At 41.4% G+C, this 17,924-nt stretch overlaps 1 protein-coding gene across 1 annotated transcript in view; it reads right to left on the reverse strand.

Annotated features, from left to right (window-relative positions):
- Nucleotides 1-1,753: 1,753 nt before the first annotated feature.
- Nucleotides 1,754-17,924, reverse strand: part of SLC1A3 (solute carrier family 1 member 3) — a 76,849-nt gene continuing 60,678 nt past the window's right edge. Inside the window, exons 3-9 of the mRNA XM_052659133.1 lie at nucleotides 15,417-15,621; nucleotides 12,257-12,299; nucleotides 8,936-9,228; nucleotides 5,517-5,750; nucleotides 4,719-4,913; nucleotides 3,685-3,819; nucleotides 1,754-2,037 (exon numbers count right to left, since the gene is read on the reverse strand). Of these exons, the coding sequence (XP_052515093.1) occupies nucleotides 1,833-2,037; nucleotides 3,685-3,819; nucleotides 4,719-4,913; nucleotides 5,517-5,750; nucleotides 8,936-9,228; nucleotides 12,257-12,299; nucleotides 15,417-15,621 (1,310 nt within the window). The 3' untranslated portion in view covers nucleotides 1,754-1,832. The remainder of the gene's footprint in view (nucleotides 2,038-3,684; nucleotides 3,820-4,718; nucleotides 4,914-5,516; nucleotides 5,751-8,935; nucleotides 9,229-12,256; nucleotides 12,300-15,416; nucleotides 15,622-17,924) is intronic.

Below are 17,924 nucleotides of genomic sequence, written 5' to 3' on the forward strand. Positions count from 1 at the left end.
TTGACATTAAACGGTTATTCCACCACAGCCTAATGTTACCTTTTGTACACATGTAATGCTTGTGATCTATATAAAAATATCTCTAATTGTGTATCAGAGGATGTATGTCTAGATTTTCAACCTGTTAGCATAATTAAGTCCATTCTTCACCATTTTCAGTCAGAAACTGAAACACAGTTGGTATTGTCTGACAGCTCCCACTTCACATCTTTGACTGCATATTCCTTACAGGGTAAAAAAAAAAAAAAATTAATCTCCTCTAAACCTGGTAGCTGCCTTGCCTGAAACTAATGCCCCAAAGTCTTTTTTTTTTTTTCTCTTGGAACCATGCTGACATGGCTTCATACCGATTCATCTTCTACCATTTCTCTCATGGACACAAATACAATCAAATCAAACACCACTCCAGCTTAAGATTTTTGTTCCAACACAAAGAAATATCTTGTTTTACTCATTCTGAGAACTTTTGATGAGAGTCAAAAACCTTTTCAAATAAGAGACCACCCACCTGACTCTGGGACCTCTAGTAGAGACAGAGCTCATTCATTTGACTTGTTTAAAATAATATAAAAAGTGACCTTATATTTTAATCTGCAGACTTCCTTAGGGAATGATTTTTGAACTGAAGAGAAAACGTGTTTCAGGTTTTTTTTTTTTTTTAAAAAAAACACCTTTTCCTTAAAGATGACTTATAATCTTGGTGTTTTAAAATCCTCTGTTTATAATGTCAACCATGCTCCATTCTTTCCTGGCTGGCTCTTTAGTGTTCCAAAGTAAGACGGGTAAGCACCCTTGCTAATTGATAGTCCTACTTTTTATTTTCTAAAAGTCTATGGTCAGTTGAGGAGTGGTGGGAGACATCCTTCCCAGAAGAGTTCCTTAAATTTGGGAAGAAAGAAAGGAATACGACCCCTCTTGGGAAGAACTAAGCAGAGTTTCATGAACAACTCCACTCCTGGAATGCCTCCAGTCTGGTGACATGTAACTGACATTTTGGATATAGGACCTCGTAAACCACACCGCCATCCCCCTACTATTTAGAAACGTTCATTTGCAATGAATGTCTGCTTTGAAAGTCCCATGCTCCATGGAATGATCCTTGCTACAGAACATTCTGAGGGGAATTGGAGATGCTCTTTCATGGTGCCACCTGATGTTTGGACTGGAATCAATCATAAAGGCATCTAAGGAACTTGCTCATTTTATAGATGGGAACACTGAGGCCTAGAGATAAGACTTCATAACTTCCCATGGCCACATGGAAATTTCTCTTTACATGCCTCCTTACAGCTGTGCTAGGTGTGTATTAATACTGCTACTAATAAAATAAGGACACAAATCATAAGAGAAAGGGGGAAAAAAAACCCAACCCTCTTAATATCCAACTAATAACCCATTGCTGATCAATTTGTTTTGTTTCGATCCTAAAACTGAATTGTCTCCTGAAGGATTTTTCCATTCTGAACGTTGATTTAAAACCATGATTTTAGTCGAGTATTTGAGTCTTTAAATTATAAGATCTATCACATTTACAGGATTGTGTGCCACAGAAACTTGTAAGATCTGATCAGGACTATTTTTGATCTCAGTACCTTATTAGATAAGACTAACACAAAATGACTTAAAAATTTCAAGGCTGGGATGAAAACTATACATTTTGGCCACTGCAAAATCCTCCCTTGATTTTGGATGAATAGGTCCCAATCCTGTCAGGGCAGGGAGGAGAGGGGAGGGAAGGGGCTTACTGGCGAGAATGAGTTGTAATGAGATGGAAACATTGAATAATGGTTTTCAAACACCTGGAGCTCAAGGAAGTATTTCTTTGTGTTAGTCTACATCTTGGTCTCACTGTCCATGGATTTTTCAATTTCGCTTTCCTGGGAAATCAGCTGATATGGTTTCTTCATTTCATTCTCTTCAATCACTGAGTTACCCATTTCGACGTCCCGGTTCTTCAGTTCGTGTCGTGACAAGTGTTCAACAATGCCGGCTCCCAGAGAGTCTCCCAACACGTTGGTGGTGGTGCGAAGGCGGTCCCTGGGGAAGAGCACGGAGGAGTGAAAAGCGAGGCTCCAGTGAACGTCAGGAGCTTTCAGCTCATGTTCTGAACTAGCCAGCTAAGTCACTGGGGGCATCTCTTAAGTTCTGCTTCCCTGTCTCCTTCTATTTAAAATTAATCGTTGGTTCTCTTTCCTTCCTTTTACCAGAAGGTCTCAAATTGAACTCTAGAGACCCCTGGGGGTCCCTAAGGCAAAAACAATTTTCATAATAATGCCAAGATATTATTTGGCCCTTTCTGTCTCACTTTCTCATGAATGTCTATCTAGTGGAGTTTCTAGAATACTACAACATAACACAAAATATAACAAAAGAGATTGAAGGCAGAAGCAGTTAGTCTTGTATTAAACTAGATTTTAAGGAGATTTTCAAAGATGTAAAATGGTGTCATTCTTCTCCCTAAATTTTTGGTTTGGAAGATGGTATTTTTTCAGAAAAACATTATATATGTTAACATGTAATGAATTTATTATTGTAATCTTTAAAAGTATTTAAAATTTAAAAAATGCCCAAGTTTTTCTAACATGATGGATATTGATAGATATGACCCATACAGATATAAAAGTTTTGGGAGTCCTCAAATTTTTAAATGTAAAGGGGTTGAGACTAAAACTTTTGAGAACCACCGGTTTACGCTATAAAAGTCTTCGCATCAATCGAGTAGGACTGTGGGGCAGATAGTGGGCCGAATGCTTCCTACGTACCACTGCATTTAATCCTCATAGCATCACTGAAGACATCCCTGTCTTCATTTTACAGAGGAGGAAACTAGGGTGGCTGGGTAACCTCCCAGGATCACAGAGGGGCAGGGCACAAGCCCAGATCCAAGTGACTGTGGATCTCATGCTTCAGTTAATTACCTCTCCCCTCCCCCACCTTATAGTGCCTTGAGCACACTGAGCTTCTGAGGTCATTGGCTCTAGCTCACAGCGTCTATGTAGACTCTAGCACCTACTGCGTCCTTCTAGGCTTTCAACCTGGGCATCCTGGGGAGAGATTCTGTAAGTGGAAGGGAAAGAAGAGGAGTGGAACGTGTCAGTCGGAAGGGTGAGGGGAAAAGGGCAGAGGGATGGGCCCTGGAGGTTAGGGTCTAGGGTACTGTTCTTGGGATTTTCCCCAGAACCAAAAATCAATTCCACTTAATGACGCCAGCTCTCTTTCCATTGTCTTTGGGGACGCCTCGCTCCCTGTGGGGATCAGATGGGAACATCTGCCCTGTATTACGCCATTGGAATGGGAAGCACAAGCAGAAAGTCTGAGCCAGCCTGGGTGGCCCACACTTCTGTCCCGGCTGCCATGGGGACGTGTTGTGCAATTCAGAACTGACTTCGCTGATTTATGTTGACTTTGCAGACAGTGGGTTTCCCAATCCCCAAATGGCTTTATGGAGTGAGAAGTGTAACAGCCAGATGTGCCCTGTGGGCTGATAAGGGGGTGAGTGTGAGTAGAGTCTGGGACTCAGGCTCCAGATAGCCGCCGGGATCAGGCAGGGAGCACAATAATTACAAGCCAAGCTGAGCCTCTTCCTGGAGCCCTTTGGCAGGGGTGCCAGGCTGCCTGGTGTCCTAAGATGACAGAGGGGCCCCCACGATGGCAAGCCAGATGATGCAGTCCGAGTGTACTCACAGGAACCAGTCCACTGCGATGATGAGTGTGATGTCGTCGGTGGGCAGGCCCACAGATGTCAGCACGATGACCATGGTGACCAGGCCTGCCTGAGGAATCCCAGCTGCCCCGATACTGGCAGCCGTGGCTGTGATGCTGTTAGAGGAAGTCCCCAAACAGAAAACCTTTGTTTAAATCTCCCCAAATAGAGAGCAGACCCTATAACACATGCACAGTGGTGCTGTCTGACTTGCCAAATTAAGGACACACTTTAGAAAAATGTAAATGAGATTGTTAAAAAAAAAACCCCACTGAGTTAATAAGCATATTAACTAATACTTATCAAATGCCTATTATGTGCCTCCTGTATGTGAAGCATGGCTTACCTCATTTGCTTCTTGCAACAACCCTTCAAGAGTTGGTCCTACTATTACAGCGTTTTCTAAATAAAGAACCTGTACCTAGATATTGGGTTGGCCAAAAAGTTCTTTTGGCCTTTCCCCTATGATGTTATAGAATACTGCCTCATGTACCTGAAAGTATTCTGTAAGGTCTAAAATACTGTACAGTTACAGTAACAATTTATTTCTAATAATTCCTCTATCCAAGCAGAGGATTGTAAGGGATACTGAACTTGTATGGCTACTGTGGTCAGGAAAAAAAAATCAAATTTATGAATTCAAAAGCAAAATGATTTATGAACAAAGTTCTGTAGCACTATCAATATTTTTTACAGAGGCAATGGAATTTCATTTGTAAGGCACATAACCTGTCTGGAACTCAGTTTGTTAAATATCTATTTGATAGGCTTATGTGACAATGTGAAAATGTTTTATGAGTAGATATAAAGTGGTATTCATAAAGTAAAAAGTCTGTGGAAGAGACTGTTCATGGTTCCCTTACATTGTCCCCCTTGTATAGTACCAAGTGATCTATAGAGTAAGGGACCAGAGCTTGTGTCATCCTGGGTGTTACCCTCATCCGGGTGGCCCTGATCACTAGCTCATCACTTAAAGGCATTCTTAAGAAAATGCCATGTAGAATATTCCTTGTACCTGATTGTAATAATCTGTCCAAAGTTCAGTTCGAAGTTGTTAACTTGAGCAATGAAAATGGCAGCCAAGGCCTCATAGAGGGCGGTCCCATCCATGTTGATGGTGGCCCCTACCGGGAGCACGAATCTGGTAACGCGTTTGTCCACGCCATTGTTCTCTTCCAGGCACTTGAAGGTGATGGGTAAGGTGGCAGAGCTGAGCACAGTAAAACGGGACATATCAGCTGACCATCCTGACATGTGAAGCATGGCTTACCTCATTTGCTTCTTGCAACAACCCTTAGGGAGCTGGTCCCACTGTTGTGCCTGTCTGTTTTAGTACTTTGGACACAGAGTTCCTTCCTCTCCCATATTCTAAATTAAAGGGAACCAAGTCAGCACTACTATAAATAGGGGAGCAGGATTAGGAACAGTGGGTCCCTTCACTGCATCATTTGACAGCTCTTCTGCTTCTAGGTTCCTCCATGAGGCATTGCTTGTGATTACTCTCCAACTCCTGCAAGAAGAGCCTGTGCCAACGCTCTGCCATCTCAGGTAAATGGTAACTGGACAAGGGAGATGAGAGTGGGCAGGAAAGGATAGTTGATTTCTATTTTTCCCCGAAAAGTGTGTATATCCAGCCATTCCCTAAATCCCAAATCAGTCTGATTAGCATCAGAGTCAAAAAAGCCAATTCATGCATCTAGACATTTAAAACCTGGAAAAAAATGTACCCTGCCACTCCAATCTGAAGGTTCTGGTTCAAAGTAAGGTTTGAAATATATTTTCTGATAGGAATAAGCCATGGATATATCTATACCTGGAGGAAGTTCCCAGAGCCGTGATGAGCGCTTGCAGCAACCCTCCGATAAAAACCCAGGGGTTTTTCCGCGTTACCAGGAAGTAGAGGAGGGGTAGGACGATGACGGCATGGATAAGCAAGCCCACGATGACTGTCACTGTGTACATGGCCAGCTGTCCCCCGATCACTCCCATGTCTTCCATCTCAACAATTTTCCCTGCAATCAGGAAGAGTATGCCCAGAGGGGCGTACCTATGCAGAAGCAACACACGCACAGTTGGAAGTCTGATTTCCAACAAACTATTCGACAGAAATTACCAAGTGATAAGAAAAAGTAATTGAGAGTTGGTGTCCAAACTTTTCTGCCCAGGATACTATGAGGGCTTGCAGAAATTATGAACTTCCTTCTTTACTTTTTAAAAATATACATTTAAATATAAACAGTACTTTAGGCTTTCCTCTCACTCAGAATTTCTTTAGGTCCCAGTTTTTTGTTTTTCTCCAAAGCCAAGAAAAACGGTAGGTTCAGAGGTTTTGTTACTTACCTCTTTTTTCCCCTAAATACCTCAGTCGCTTTGGGAGTCCTCAGATGCCACCCACTCTCCGAGCACTCCCCACCACCTCCTGTTCCCCTGCTAAATACCCTGAACAGTCAGAATCTACTGAACCAATTTCCAGACTTCTGGGCAGGGCAGAGGGGGCAGCATTTTCCACATCAGAGACTGATTCTCAAGTTAAAGTAAGATGTATACCATGCCATTTCAGTGTTTTAGATTTGCAGTCAACTCTCTTCATCAAGGACCACTTTTATTGGCTTCTCCTATATTACAAACTTGTTATAATATTACATACGTGGTATTTATTTATTTTTTACTTAAATAAATGTACTGTAAGAGGAAATTATATGTTATAGTGCAAATGAAAAACTAACACCATTTGTGATGAGTAGAAGCCAATCATAAAATAAATTCACAGCTATCAAAGTTAACAACATGCATGTATGTACCTCCACAATCAGGTTATAAGTGCTCTAGTTAAGCAATTATTATCCACAGGCTGCTACTGCTATTTGCAATCCTTCTTCTAGGTCTTGCTCTACATCTGAGCAAGAATTAACATTGGAGACATGAAATGGATTGTACACACCGAATCAAGGCTGCGCTGCCTGCCTTTCAACTCTCTTTGTCCGATATATGCTGTAAACTACAACCCAACTCCTATTACCATAAACACAGAAGTCGATCACCCTTCAGGAGAAGGGTCTGTTGGGGACTGTGGAGGACTTCTTTCATATTGAAAAATACAATAGTTCTTTTAAAAGCCCTTTAAAAACACAGGCCAGAAAAGTATAAGAGTACCTGTTTTCAGAAATGTAATAACTCAATGTTGAATGTGCAGGCGAAATGTACAGCTAGAAAAGCTACATGTGAGGTTCATTCAGCAGCCTTTGAATAGACTTCTTTCATAAAAGAGGTGAAAGGTAGAGGCATTTTAATAATATGAAGATAAATGTCCACTTTCAGCCCTGCCAAGGTTTCCAAGGAGGGCCCCCAGCATTTCAACGGGGATGCCTGTGGAGACCGCACTCTGATCATCTTTGTGTTTCTGACTTCATATCCATCTTGTACAAACTCCTGAAAAATGGATTCTCTGGGATTCGGTGGCAATAAAACCTAAGGATATTTTTAATCACATTGGTGAGTGCTTTTCTTAGAAATGGATGCCTTCCTGCCTCAGGTGCCAAGAGGGAGTCTGGATTTAAAATAAAGGATAAAAGGAAAGCAACCCTCACAGGAGGTTTAAACCGATCACTGGGTTCTTCCCTGCTGGGGAGAGTTTACTTTTCCAAGGTCAATGTTCCTCTGTGGATTTAGTCTTTTCCTTTGTTTCCCGCTCTCAACTTTCTTTGAAGGAAGTTTTGTTACAAATTGTGGCTTGGCTTTCTATAACACTTCCCATGAGTCCCTCACACTAGCTGCAGAAGGGCCATTTACATTTCCTTCTTAGGACTGAAGCGGAGGAGAGGAGAGCTCAGTTTTTCTGATGGTTCAGGGGCCTCGGCCTTTGCTTTTCCCTCCCCTGGGAATGTGATTCTCACCACTTTGTATAGCTAGCTTCTCCTGGTCATTCAGAGCTCAGCAGAAAATGTCATCCATCTTTTCAGAGGCCTTTTTGTCCCAACCAAGGCAAATTTTAAGCCTCCTCCTCAGTTATTTTTTTTTTATTATCATACCACATGATATTATATAAAATAAAATCTCATGTTTTATTTTATTTTTTCTCCATAGCACTTGTGACTCTAAGCATATGGTTGATTTGTTTAAGAATATAAGATCTGAACAAATTCCTACTGTATAGCTCAGGAAACTATATGCAATATTTTATAATAAACTATAATGGAAAAGAATTAAAAAAAAATGTAAGATCTAGGACATCTTTGTTTTCCTCAGTGCTATATCCATAGTGCCTGGCATTAAATGCTTGGTATACATCACTTCATGGGAAATAGATGGGGAAACAGTGGAAACAGTGTCAGACTTTATTTTTTGGGGCTCCAAAATCACTGCAGATGGTGACTGCAGCCATGAAATTAAAAGACGCTTACTCCTTGGAAGAAAAGTTATGACCAACCTAGATAGCATATTCAAAAGCAGGTCCATCTAGTCAAGGCTATGGTTTTTCCAGTGGTCATGTATGGATATGAGAGTTGGACTGTGAAGAAAGCTGAGCGCCAAAGAATTGATGCTTTTGAACTGTGGTGTTGGAGAAGACTCTTGAGAGTCCCTTGGACTGCAAGGAAATCCAACCAGTCCATTCTAAAGGAGATCAGCCCTGGGTGTTCTTTGGAAGGAATGATGCTAAAGCTGAAACTCCAATACTTTGGCCACCTCATGTGAAGAGTTGACTCATTGGAAAAGACTCTGATGCTGGGAGGGATTGGGGGCAGGAGGAAAAGGGGACGACAGAGGATGAGATGGCTGGATGGCATCACCAACTCGATGGACGTGAATTTGAGTGAACTCCTGGAGTTGGTGATGGACAGGGAGGCCTGGTGTGCTGCAACTCACGGGGTCGCAAAGAGTCAGAAACAACTGAGTGACTGAACTGAACTGAACTGATAGAGGAGATAATAAAAAAATATGTATTGAATGAATAGCTAATTAGTTATAAAGAAGGAATGAGCAATGGGATGCCATTAGCACTGGAATAAAGGAGTTGACATCTTTCAAAACCAAGGAAGCAAACTAATGAAAAGAGGTTCACAGATACGTTCAAGGCTACTGTCAGCCCAGAAAGTCACTGATTTTCTTATGCTTACCCGGATGAAATCTTTGCAATTGGCCATTCTGCCTGGTGGCATCTTCCTCAGAACAGAACACAAGTTGATGGCAATAAGCATCTTCTATAGAGCATACAGAGCAAATGGAAATACATACCACATGATCACTGCTACCAATCTCATGATGGCTTCGTTGAGAGAATCAAAGAACTCTCGCAGGGCCTGGCCCTGCTCCTTCATGTTTCCAATCACAAATCCGAAGCACATGGAGAAGACAACTAGTCCCAGGGCATTGACCCCATTCACAGACCCTGGGACTGGGACTAACTCTTCTGTGATCCTCGTCAGAGTCTCCATGGCTTCTGAAACATTGTTTATCACGGCGCCCACGAGTGTTTCATTGGGCTGGATGGGCACTTTAAAGCTCCTCTTCTCATAGTTGGTTTTAAACTTAAACAGAAAAGACACAATAGTGATGAAAGATGATTTTTCTTTTCTTCTTTGTACTTTCTGCTCACGTTTTCTGTAATGATATACATTACCCTGAATTCAGAGAACTGTGTTATAGAAAGTATCTGTCTATCTATATCTATCATCTATCTAATCTGTGACAAACCTCTACTACTTCCTCAGTACAGTCACACACACACACACTTAAATATACAGCAAATCATAACAGGAAAGAGGTTGAAGATGTTGGAGTAAACATATGCATGTTTCTGAAACCCTAACAAAATGACTATAATAGGCTTTTTAAAAATTAAAAGATCTTCACAACAATCCCTGTATCCTCTATGGGTTCATGTTATGTGATCACTGGCAAATCACCTAACCTCCCTTTGCTCATATCCCATAGCTGCAAAACAGGGGTCACTGGGCTGACTCCACCTCACAGGGTTGTTGTAATGATCATATTAAACAATATATGAGATCATCTGATAAATTTTAAAGCACAGATTTTAATGTTGGCTAATGATACTCACAAATAAAGCTCTTCTGGAACTAGACTTAGTTGGAGATTTTGGTGAATATTATGGATTTTAATATCCCTAAACAACATTCCTCCAGGTATTCCTGATTGTATCATTTCTTAAGAAGAAGTGTTGATTGGTGAGGATGACAACCCACTTCTCAAGTCTACAGAGGAGTTTCTCCTCTTACTCAGGAAATGGTCTTGAGGCTCCCCTAATTGCCCAGTGATTAGGAATCCACCTGCCAATGCAGGGAACATGGGTTCAATCTCTGGTCCAGGAGGATCTCACATGCTGTGGGGCAACTAAGCCAGTGTGCCACAACTACTGAGCCTGCGGGTTGCAACCAGAAAGTAGCTCCTGCTCGCTGCAACTAGAGAAAGCTTGTGAGCAGCAGTGAAGATCCAGGGCAACCATAAATAAAAAAATAAATCTTAAAAGAAAAGAAGCGAGATGGTCTTTATACCAAAATTTATGCATAGATGCCCCAGACAGAAGATGCTGACTGTATTCCTGTGGCCATTTGAAACAAACCCATCTCTCTATGATTTTAATAAGAACAGAATTTCTGGCCTTCACGTTGATGGTACTAAAGCACCAGAGAAAGTAATAATCTATGGATGCTAACTGGATCTAGAGTCTAGGGGAAGAAAGCACAGCTGTACATGGAATGCTTGGCCATCACTTTACCAAGAGTATTGGTAAAGTATGGGAGACTTTTTTTGTGCAGTGGGAAACTATCATTTCCAAACAAGGACATGACTAGCTGTCAATACTATAGACATCCTTAAACAATCAGTGGCATTGCTGGTCCATTTTAACAAAGAAACTGGCCCCCTTCTGTCTCCTATTCCAGTCAAATCTCTCTTCAACTGGGGTGCTTATGCATTTTAGTGTACCCCAATTTTAGACTGTCTAGGGTGAATTTTCAATCCCAACTAGCCTTTCCTACACCTCCAACTCTTTCCCCTAAGACAGTTTGTAGCCTACACAGAAATTGCAACCTCACTTGCATTCTGATCTAAGACAAATAGATCTGGGATGATACATTTGCTTCTCCTTCAAAATCGTGTAAGTGCTATCCAAAACCAAATATTGAATACAATAAATCTGTGTGAGTCAGCACCTTTCTGGTGCTGCTAGAAATCAACGTTTTTGAATTCGTCCTGTGCCAGCTGACTAACTGGAAGAATCAGCCCCATGGTGCTGGGGTTGGCTGGCTGGATTGAAAGGGGATTATTATTTATGGTTACAGTTGTTTTGAATAAAAAGAGTTAGATTTTGCCTTGTCAGCCTTTTCTCTTTAAAGAAAGAATTCTGTTTGAATTTTGCAGTATGTGCAAAATTGACTATTAAAAATGGTCAATACAAATTTTAAAAAGGGAAGAAAAGTGAAGAGTGGAAAACTTGGTCTTCCATGAGGTCAGGGTTTGGTTTTGTTTATTTTACACATCCCAAGTATAAGGGTTAGGGTAAAGTGACACCATCTGGGGAAATGTTTGGAAACTACTATTTAACAACTATAGTGTCTAATTGTTTCCCTCTTAATATTTTGGGTAATGAAGCTTTTTTTTTTTAAATTCAATTGAGGTTAGAATGAGCTTTATTCATTTTATCCCCCAATAGTAAAATGTATTTGTGTGTTCAACACAAAGAGCCAAGGGTTGCTTGGATTTGGTGCTAGAAAGAACTGATGCTCACTACGGCCTCCTGGGAAGTGTCGTATCAGCCTGGATACCGCTTTCCAGGAAGGGGAACAGAATATAGAAGCAGAAAGATGACAGAATTTGGAATCAGCACAATAGGTTTGAATTCTGGGTCTGGCATTTACTCCTTGTGAAATCGAATGCCTGTTACATGACCCCTCTGAATGATCACAGATGAGTTGCCTCATTGATGAAATGAAGACAATGATACCCATCATATTTATGTGAGGAGTAAATATAACATTAGTGCTTGGCACAGAGCAGACATTCAACACATGATGGTGGCAATCCTTTCTGACATGGTTCCTCCTTTAGAATCCATAAGGCCCTTAACAGACTTTTAAAAAACACAACCCACTGACTTTTAAAATCAAACCCAGAAACTTGAATAATCTCCCTAATCTTTGAAGCAAGTTGTAAATATATTTTACACTGGAGTTTGTGTGCTTGGTGAGCTTTTGTGTATGGAATATGGAGGAAGGGAGAAAGTCTCCTGATTAGCCTTCTTAACAATTAACAGAGACTTAATGAGCCATTTGTATGCAAGACATATAGTGTCTGGCAACTAATAAGCCTTCAATACAAGGGAAGACTCCTCCCTCCCCTCCCTACAAGGGAAGACCCCTCCCTCCCCTCCCAATTCCCCAGAAAACTCGAGTGCTTTCCATCTAGTTGGCAAAGGAAGTGTTTCTTTTTGCAGGGAAACAGGAAAAAAAAAAGTAAATTCAGTTAAAAAGACAGCCACACTCTGTTTGCCAAAGAGGAATTTCAAAGGGGAATTTATGGCTGTAGAGTATTTACCTGTTTAAAGCAAGCTTCCACCAGATTTGGAGGGAACATATTCCTGCAAAGAAAATAATGATCACTTGAAACTTTCCAAATAATAAATTAGTTCCTTAAATACCTGTTCATTGTGTGTAAGGTAAAGATTGCATCCAACTAAGCGGCAAATGGAAAAAGAGAAAGATTTTGGTAGATAGTTTTGAAATGGGACATAGGTCATCCCTACGTGTGGTCCATGTAGTTCATATTTCTCAGTTTAAGTCCCCAATTCAACTAATCTGTCCTTTTGTCAGACAAATGAATTTTTTAAATTCAGACATCAAATCTTGCGCCCAGGAAGAACCCAAGTGAAAATGGAAATGCCTTTTAGCATAAGCATTCTGGTTGACTGGGGCGGGTCATTAGGGGTCATTCAATAGGGGTCATTTTAGTATCATGCTGGGTGTTTAGGGACCAAATGTTCTGAATCAAATGTCATGGTCAGACTGTGGAATTTTGTTCTCCCCAAAGTCCTCCCAAAGAATGCTGGGGGATGAGATAATGACTCTGAATGGTTAAAGCTTCTAGCCCTTTGGTAACCAACAGGGAAATAGATGGTCCACAGAACTTGAAGTTGGGGCCCAGGTGGCAGAATCTGTCACTTCCTCAGACCAGTGTCTATGCTCATGGTGGGGAAGGAATAAGAGTCAGCACTCTCATTGGGGAGTTTCTAACCAGCTGTGTGACCTTGGGTGACTTGTGGCATCCATGGAGGTCTCAGTTTGCTCACCTGTTAAAGAGGAGATGGGTTTAGCTATCTCCAGGGCTCCAAGATGGAAGCCTGTGGAGGAGACACAACCTGGGCAGCTGGTCGGAGCCTGAGATTCCAGCAATTGTAAGTCATCGATATGTTAAGGTTATAAACTCTTGTCTCTTCTCACTGCCTAGACCATCCTGTTCCTTTGTTCTTCCCATCTATGCTCTATGGGTCTGTTTCTATGAACCCTGAGATAAATGTTTAGGAGATTCCAAGATAAATGCTCAGACCAGGTGTATGCGGGAGGACAGGCTAGTCTTGTACTTGTCACTGGGGCAAGGAGGGGCAGAAAAGCATCTGAGAATGACAAGATGTCAGGTCTTTAAACAAGGAGTAGAAATTATACACAAAGAGAATATAATAAAATACCCCCAATCCAGACTACCTGAAGGTAAAGTCCCTGAAAAAAATGGTGAAAAGCTTTAATTAACTGTATGAACTAAATAAAATCAGTGTCATCGGGTGCCAACTTGGTATGAACTAAAACAGAATGGCTTATTACCTTCAGATAATTGCCATTAACTCCCTGGAAAAAGCTTTCAAGAGGGGGCTGTATAGTGCTTACACACAGATGCTACAAAGTCACTCGTGGTAGGTATTGAGAGGTGCTGCTGAAGAGGTCCTTTGTTGTCCAACTCACTCCTGAACCCACCAGCCACGGACCCATTCCTTGAGATGGTACTGAGTTGCTATGAGGAGCTGCTTTCAAATGGTCAGTGGGGAATCCTAGAGTAGACATCTAGGACTGGCCAGCCAGTCACTCTGCAAATAGGTCCATTGGAAAGTAAGGAGGAAAGAGCTAGGTTTGGGAAGACAGCTTGGATGGGCTGCTGGCTGGGCTGTTGAGCAGGTGGGACACCTCGAGGTCTGTGCTAGGGTATCTTCCATTTGTCCTTCTCCATCTACCCGCCATCCTGCTCTGTGCCTGCGAGGCTGCCCCCTTGCCTTCTGGCTTCCTGTTGGGCTTGTCCAGTGGGAGGGGCTGACAGATCACAGAGAGCAGTGCGGAGAGAAGTGGATTCATAGGTTCTTCCAGCTCTCTCTCTCGGCAGGTTGGGCAATAGCTCCCTTCCTCCAAATTAGAGCTCTAGCCCCTGTCCTTGGTGGCCTTTCCCAAGGCTACAGCTTATCCTGAGTTCTAGGAATAGCTCCCTTTCTGACCTCAAAGCAACAGGTGGTAACAAAACAATTTCCTATTGCTGATAGTCCCCGAGTGTTTCACCATCACTTGTAGGTTCCCTTAACCCAGCCCGCACCTTTGCACACCCTGTTCAGTGATCCTTTTGAGCCTGCAACATGCTTCCCTCTAGGACCTGACCCATGCAAAAGCAAATGTGGAGAGAGAGCAGGCAGGGAAGTGCCAGGATCAAATTTAGGCTTACTTCTCAGTTCTGTGTAAAACAGACTATATCATTGGGTCTGTTTCAAGTATTAGATAAAACTAATTTGTAATCAGTATACGGTTTGTATATAAAAACAATGCTAAAGAAGTCATCTTTTATTATTGATTTGCCAAATCCTTTCTTCATAAACAGTACAAAAGGAAAATCTTAGGACAGGTGAGATCAGACGATCTCTAAGGTCCCTTCTGGAGATAAATTGTTGTGTATAATGGATGGTGATACAGATCACAAGTTCCAAATAAGAAGAGTCCAATGAACAGGCTATACTTGGGGAAAAAAATAGCCTTAAACAGTCAGACTTGAGAAAGGTAGGTCGAGAATTATTGAAAGGCATTATGCTAAGTGACATAAGTCAGAAAGAGACAAATACTATATGATTATCACTTATATATGTGGAATCTAAAAAGTACAGCCAACTAGTGAGTATAACAGAAACAGCAAACTCACAGACACAGAGAACTAGTGGTTATCAGCGGGGAGAGGGAAGGGGGAAAGGGCAATATAGGGGTAGAAGAGCAAGCAGTGTAAAATAAGCTACAAGGATATACTGTACAACACAGGGAATAAAGCCAATATTTTATAAGCAAAGTATAACCTGTAAAAAAATTTGAATTTCTGTGTTGTACATCTGTAACTTATGTAACTGCACAACACTATACTTCAATAAAAAATCATACACACAAAAGAACTATTGATATTAATATTCCAAGATGAGCTGCACAGTTAAGAGGACTGAGTGCTCAGATTGTGAATTCTAAAAGCAGGGCTCCTAAATCTTTATCTTTTCCTTGCTCTTTTTATCTCTTTCACATGAGATCAGAAAACGGATCCTTACTTCCATTTCTGTTACATGTGATCTTCATTTCAAGCCCAGCAGGACTGGTTCAGTTGGATACCTCTTCTAGGGTTTGATCAGCTCCCCCCGAAAGAGGAGAGGTGGTCAAAATATACTCAAAAGGATGGGCTTGCAAGGACGTACCTGATCAAGTCCAGGAAGGCGTCTGCAGCTGTCACTTGTACAATTTTGCCTTCTCTGTGCATGTTTTCCTTTGTGCCCTTCCCAGGATGGATGATGATAACAATGACTATGCCAATCACCACGGCAATGATGGTCGTAGTCATGTAATAGACTACAGCTCGCATCCCCATCTTTCCTGATGCCTTACTATCTAGGGCCGCCATTCCTAGGGAAGGCAAACAGAAGGAGATTTTCAGGAAGTCAGTTCAGGGAATTGTCCAGTGGAAGGTAATGGGAAGAGCATTTCCTTTTTCACTCCCCAACCCTCTTCCACCCGGCAATGGGATTTTATACGTGTTATGAGAACTTGGCACCAATTTGAATCAGGGCATTGCAAAAGGTGAAGGGAAAAAGCCATAGAATGGCTAGGCACCAGCTGTGTCAGCTAACATGTGATCACCCATTTTCTGGCCCAAGAGTTGATTTCACATGACTCTCTGATGGTTTGAAGGGGCAATCAAATTCTTTCCTAGGTTGCTACTAGTTGGGGAAGCTATGACTGTGAATTAGTGAGTATTGTGTGTTTGTGTGTATATGTGTGTGTGTGTGTGTGTGTATGAAGAGATACCTTAAAAAAGGTTTCTGGCAGGATAATCTAAGCATATCTCAAGTTTTGAGCACTCTGCAGACTCACACAGAGTAACTACCATTAAATTCTTTTATAAGAATTATTATTTTAAGTATGCACTTGTTAAGTTTTTTTTTTAATGTAAAATTTAAGCTATTATTCTATTCACTTACTGAGTTATCCTCAATTTACATTTATAGTAGGCCAAAGTTCTCAAATAGCTTCTCTGTTGTTTCATTTTATCTCATCTCATCAACAGTTTTTAAAAACAGTAATTTTGGTGAGGTTCCTCTCATTTTTGCTCTCTGCCTTCCTCCACCTTGTCCCACAGGCCTGGCATACCTTATCTCATGTGAAACATTCTTCCCCTCTTTTTCAGAACATCTTCAAAGTCTACCTCAGGCAAGGCATGATCCTCTGTGAGAGAGGAGGCATGATGGTGAATGTTTCCCTAACTGTTCTAGCAAATGGAACACATCTCCATGCCTCTTGGGATGGAAAAAAATTGGAAATAACCCGAAACTCTCAAAAGATTAAGTTTTTGTAATCATAATATGGGCTCTTCTGTTTCATTAACCATTTCCTCATTTGTCTTTTTTCTTTCTCACCCTCAAACTCCCTAAAACACTAAGATTCAATTATAGCATCATCTAATCATAATTAATCAAACTATTTTATTAGGCAAAATCATAATTTTATAAATATATTAAAAGTTTACACTGTAGCTCAATGATCAGTATCAGACTCTAACAGTGGTTCAATATGTAGGTAGTGACTCTTTATATCAGTGTATTTAGAGTAAGGTAAAGTATATTGGATAATGTCCATGAATGCCAGATAACTGGCTGGGTTTGCCCCCAAATCTTGATAATGGTAATGAGCTTATTATGGGAATTGAAGCCATGATCTCCAATTTATAATTTCATGTGTATTTGAATCAAATCATTCATAATTTTCATAATAAGCATGTAGTACTTGCTATATTTTTATTTTTAACAACAATCTATAAGGCAGATTAAAAAGCAATTAAGTAAATTTCTCAGTTCTTAGTTAATACCAAGTAAAATGAAGTGGGAACTTGAGCCCAGATCTTATGTAACTGAATTTAGTGTACTTTCTGCCCCTGAGAAAACCACCTTCAGCTCCCACAAATGAGAAGGCCAATTTTGGTTTTAAGGCAGTGAAGTTAGCTTCTTTCATCCTTGCCCTAGGCTTCTTGAAGCCTAGGGTTAATACCCACTTGTGGGGTTGGCGCCACTTCAACACTTTACCATCATTAGAAATGGGCTAATCTGTTCTCAATCCACGTGGTCCCATCCCCCCAGGTTCATCCGCAGGTCTCCTATGGTGTCTCAAAATATCTTGGCTTTCCTGTGCTTGAAATCATTTCTCCCAGAAGGGGCCCACTCTCTTTCCCATCATTGCCTGAGCTCGTCACCACTGAAGCCTGCAATTCTTCGGCGGGCGAGTGGTGTGGGCACAAAAGGCCGGATATCTCTGCTAGGGGTACCAGGCGGCAGTATTCTCTTCCTCCGAGATGCTTTCTTTCCCTCTCGCCTTCTATTCTGTGGTGCTGTTCCGTTCTCACGCCAACTCTTCTCTGCCGCTCCTGCCCACTACTCCCGACCTATAGCTATTCAGAGAGAGCGCTAAGTGGTCAAGGCACAGCACTGGAAACCAACGTGGCAGACAAAGCAGGAGGCTTAAATCTCCCTCCCTCCCACCATGGGGGAGGGCTGGGGACTGTTCCTCCGGAATTCACAGCTACAGGGCCATCAGCTCTAAGAAACAAAGTTTATAGGTGTTTTTTTTTTTTCTTTTCTAAAATGAAGTTAATTAAAAAATGAAAACCAATGAGTATTTACTCCATACTTTCCAACTGTGAAATAGATGAAGACAAA

This window comes from Budorcas taxicolor, chromosome 20, assembly GCF_023091745.1.
Source record: "Budorcas taxicolor isolate Tak-1 chromosome 20, Takin1.1, whole genome shotgun sequence".
NCBI lineage: Eukaryota > Metazoa > Chordata > Mammalia > Artiodactyla > Bovidae > Budorcas > Budorcas taxicolor.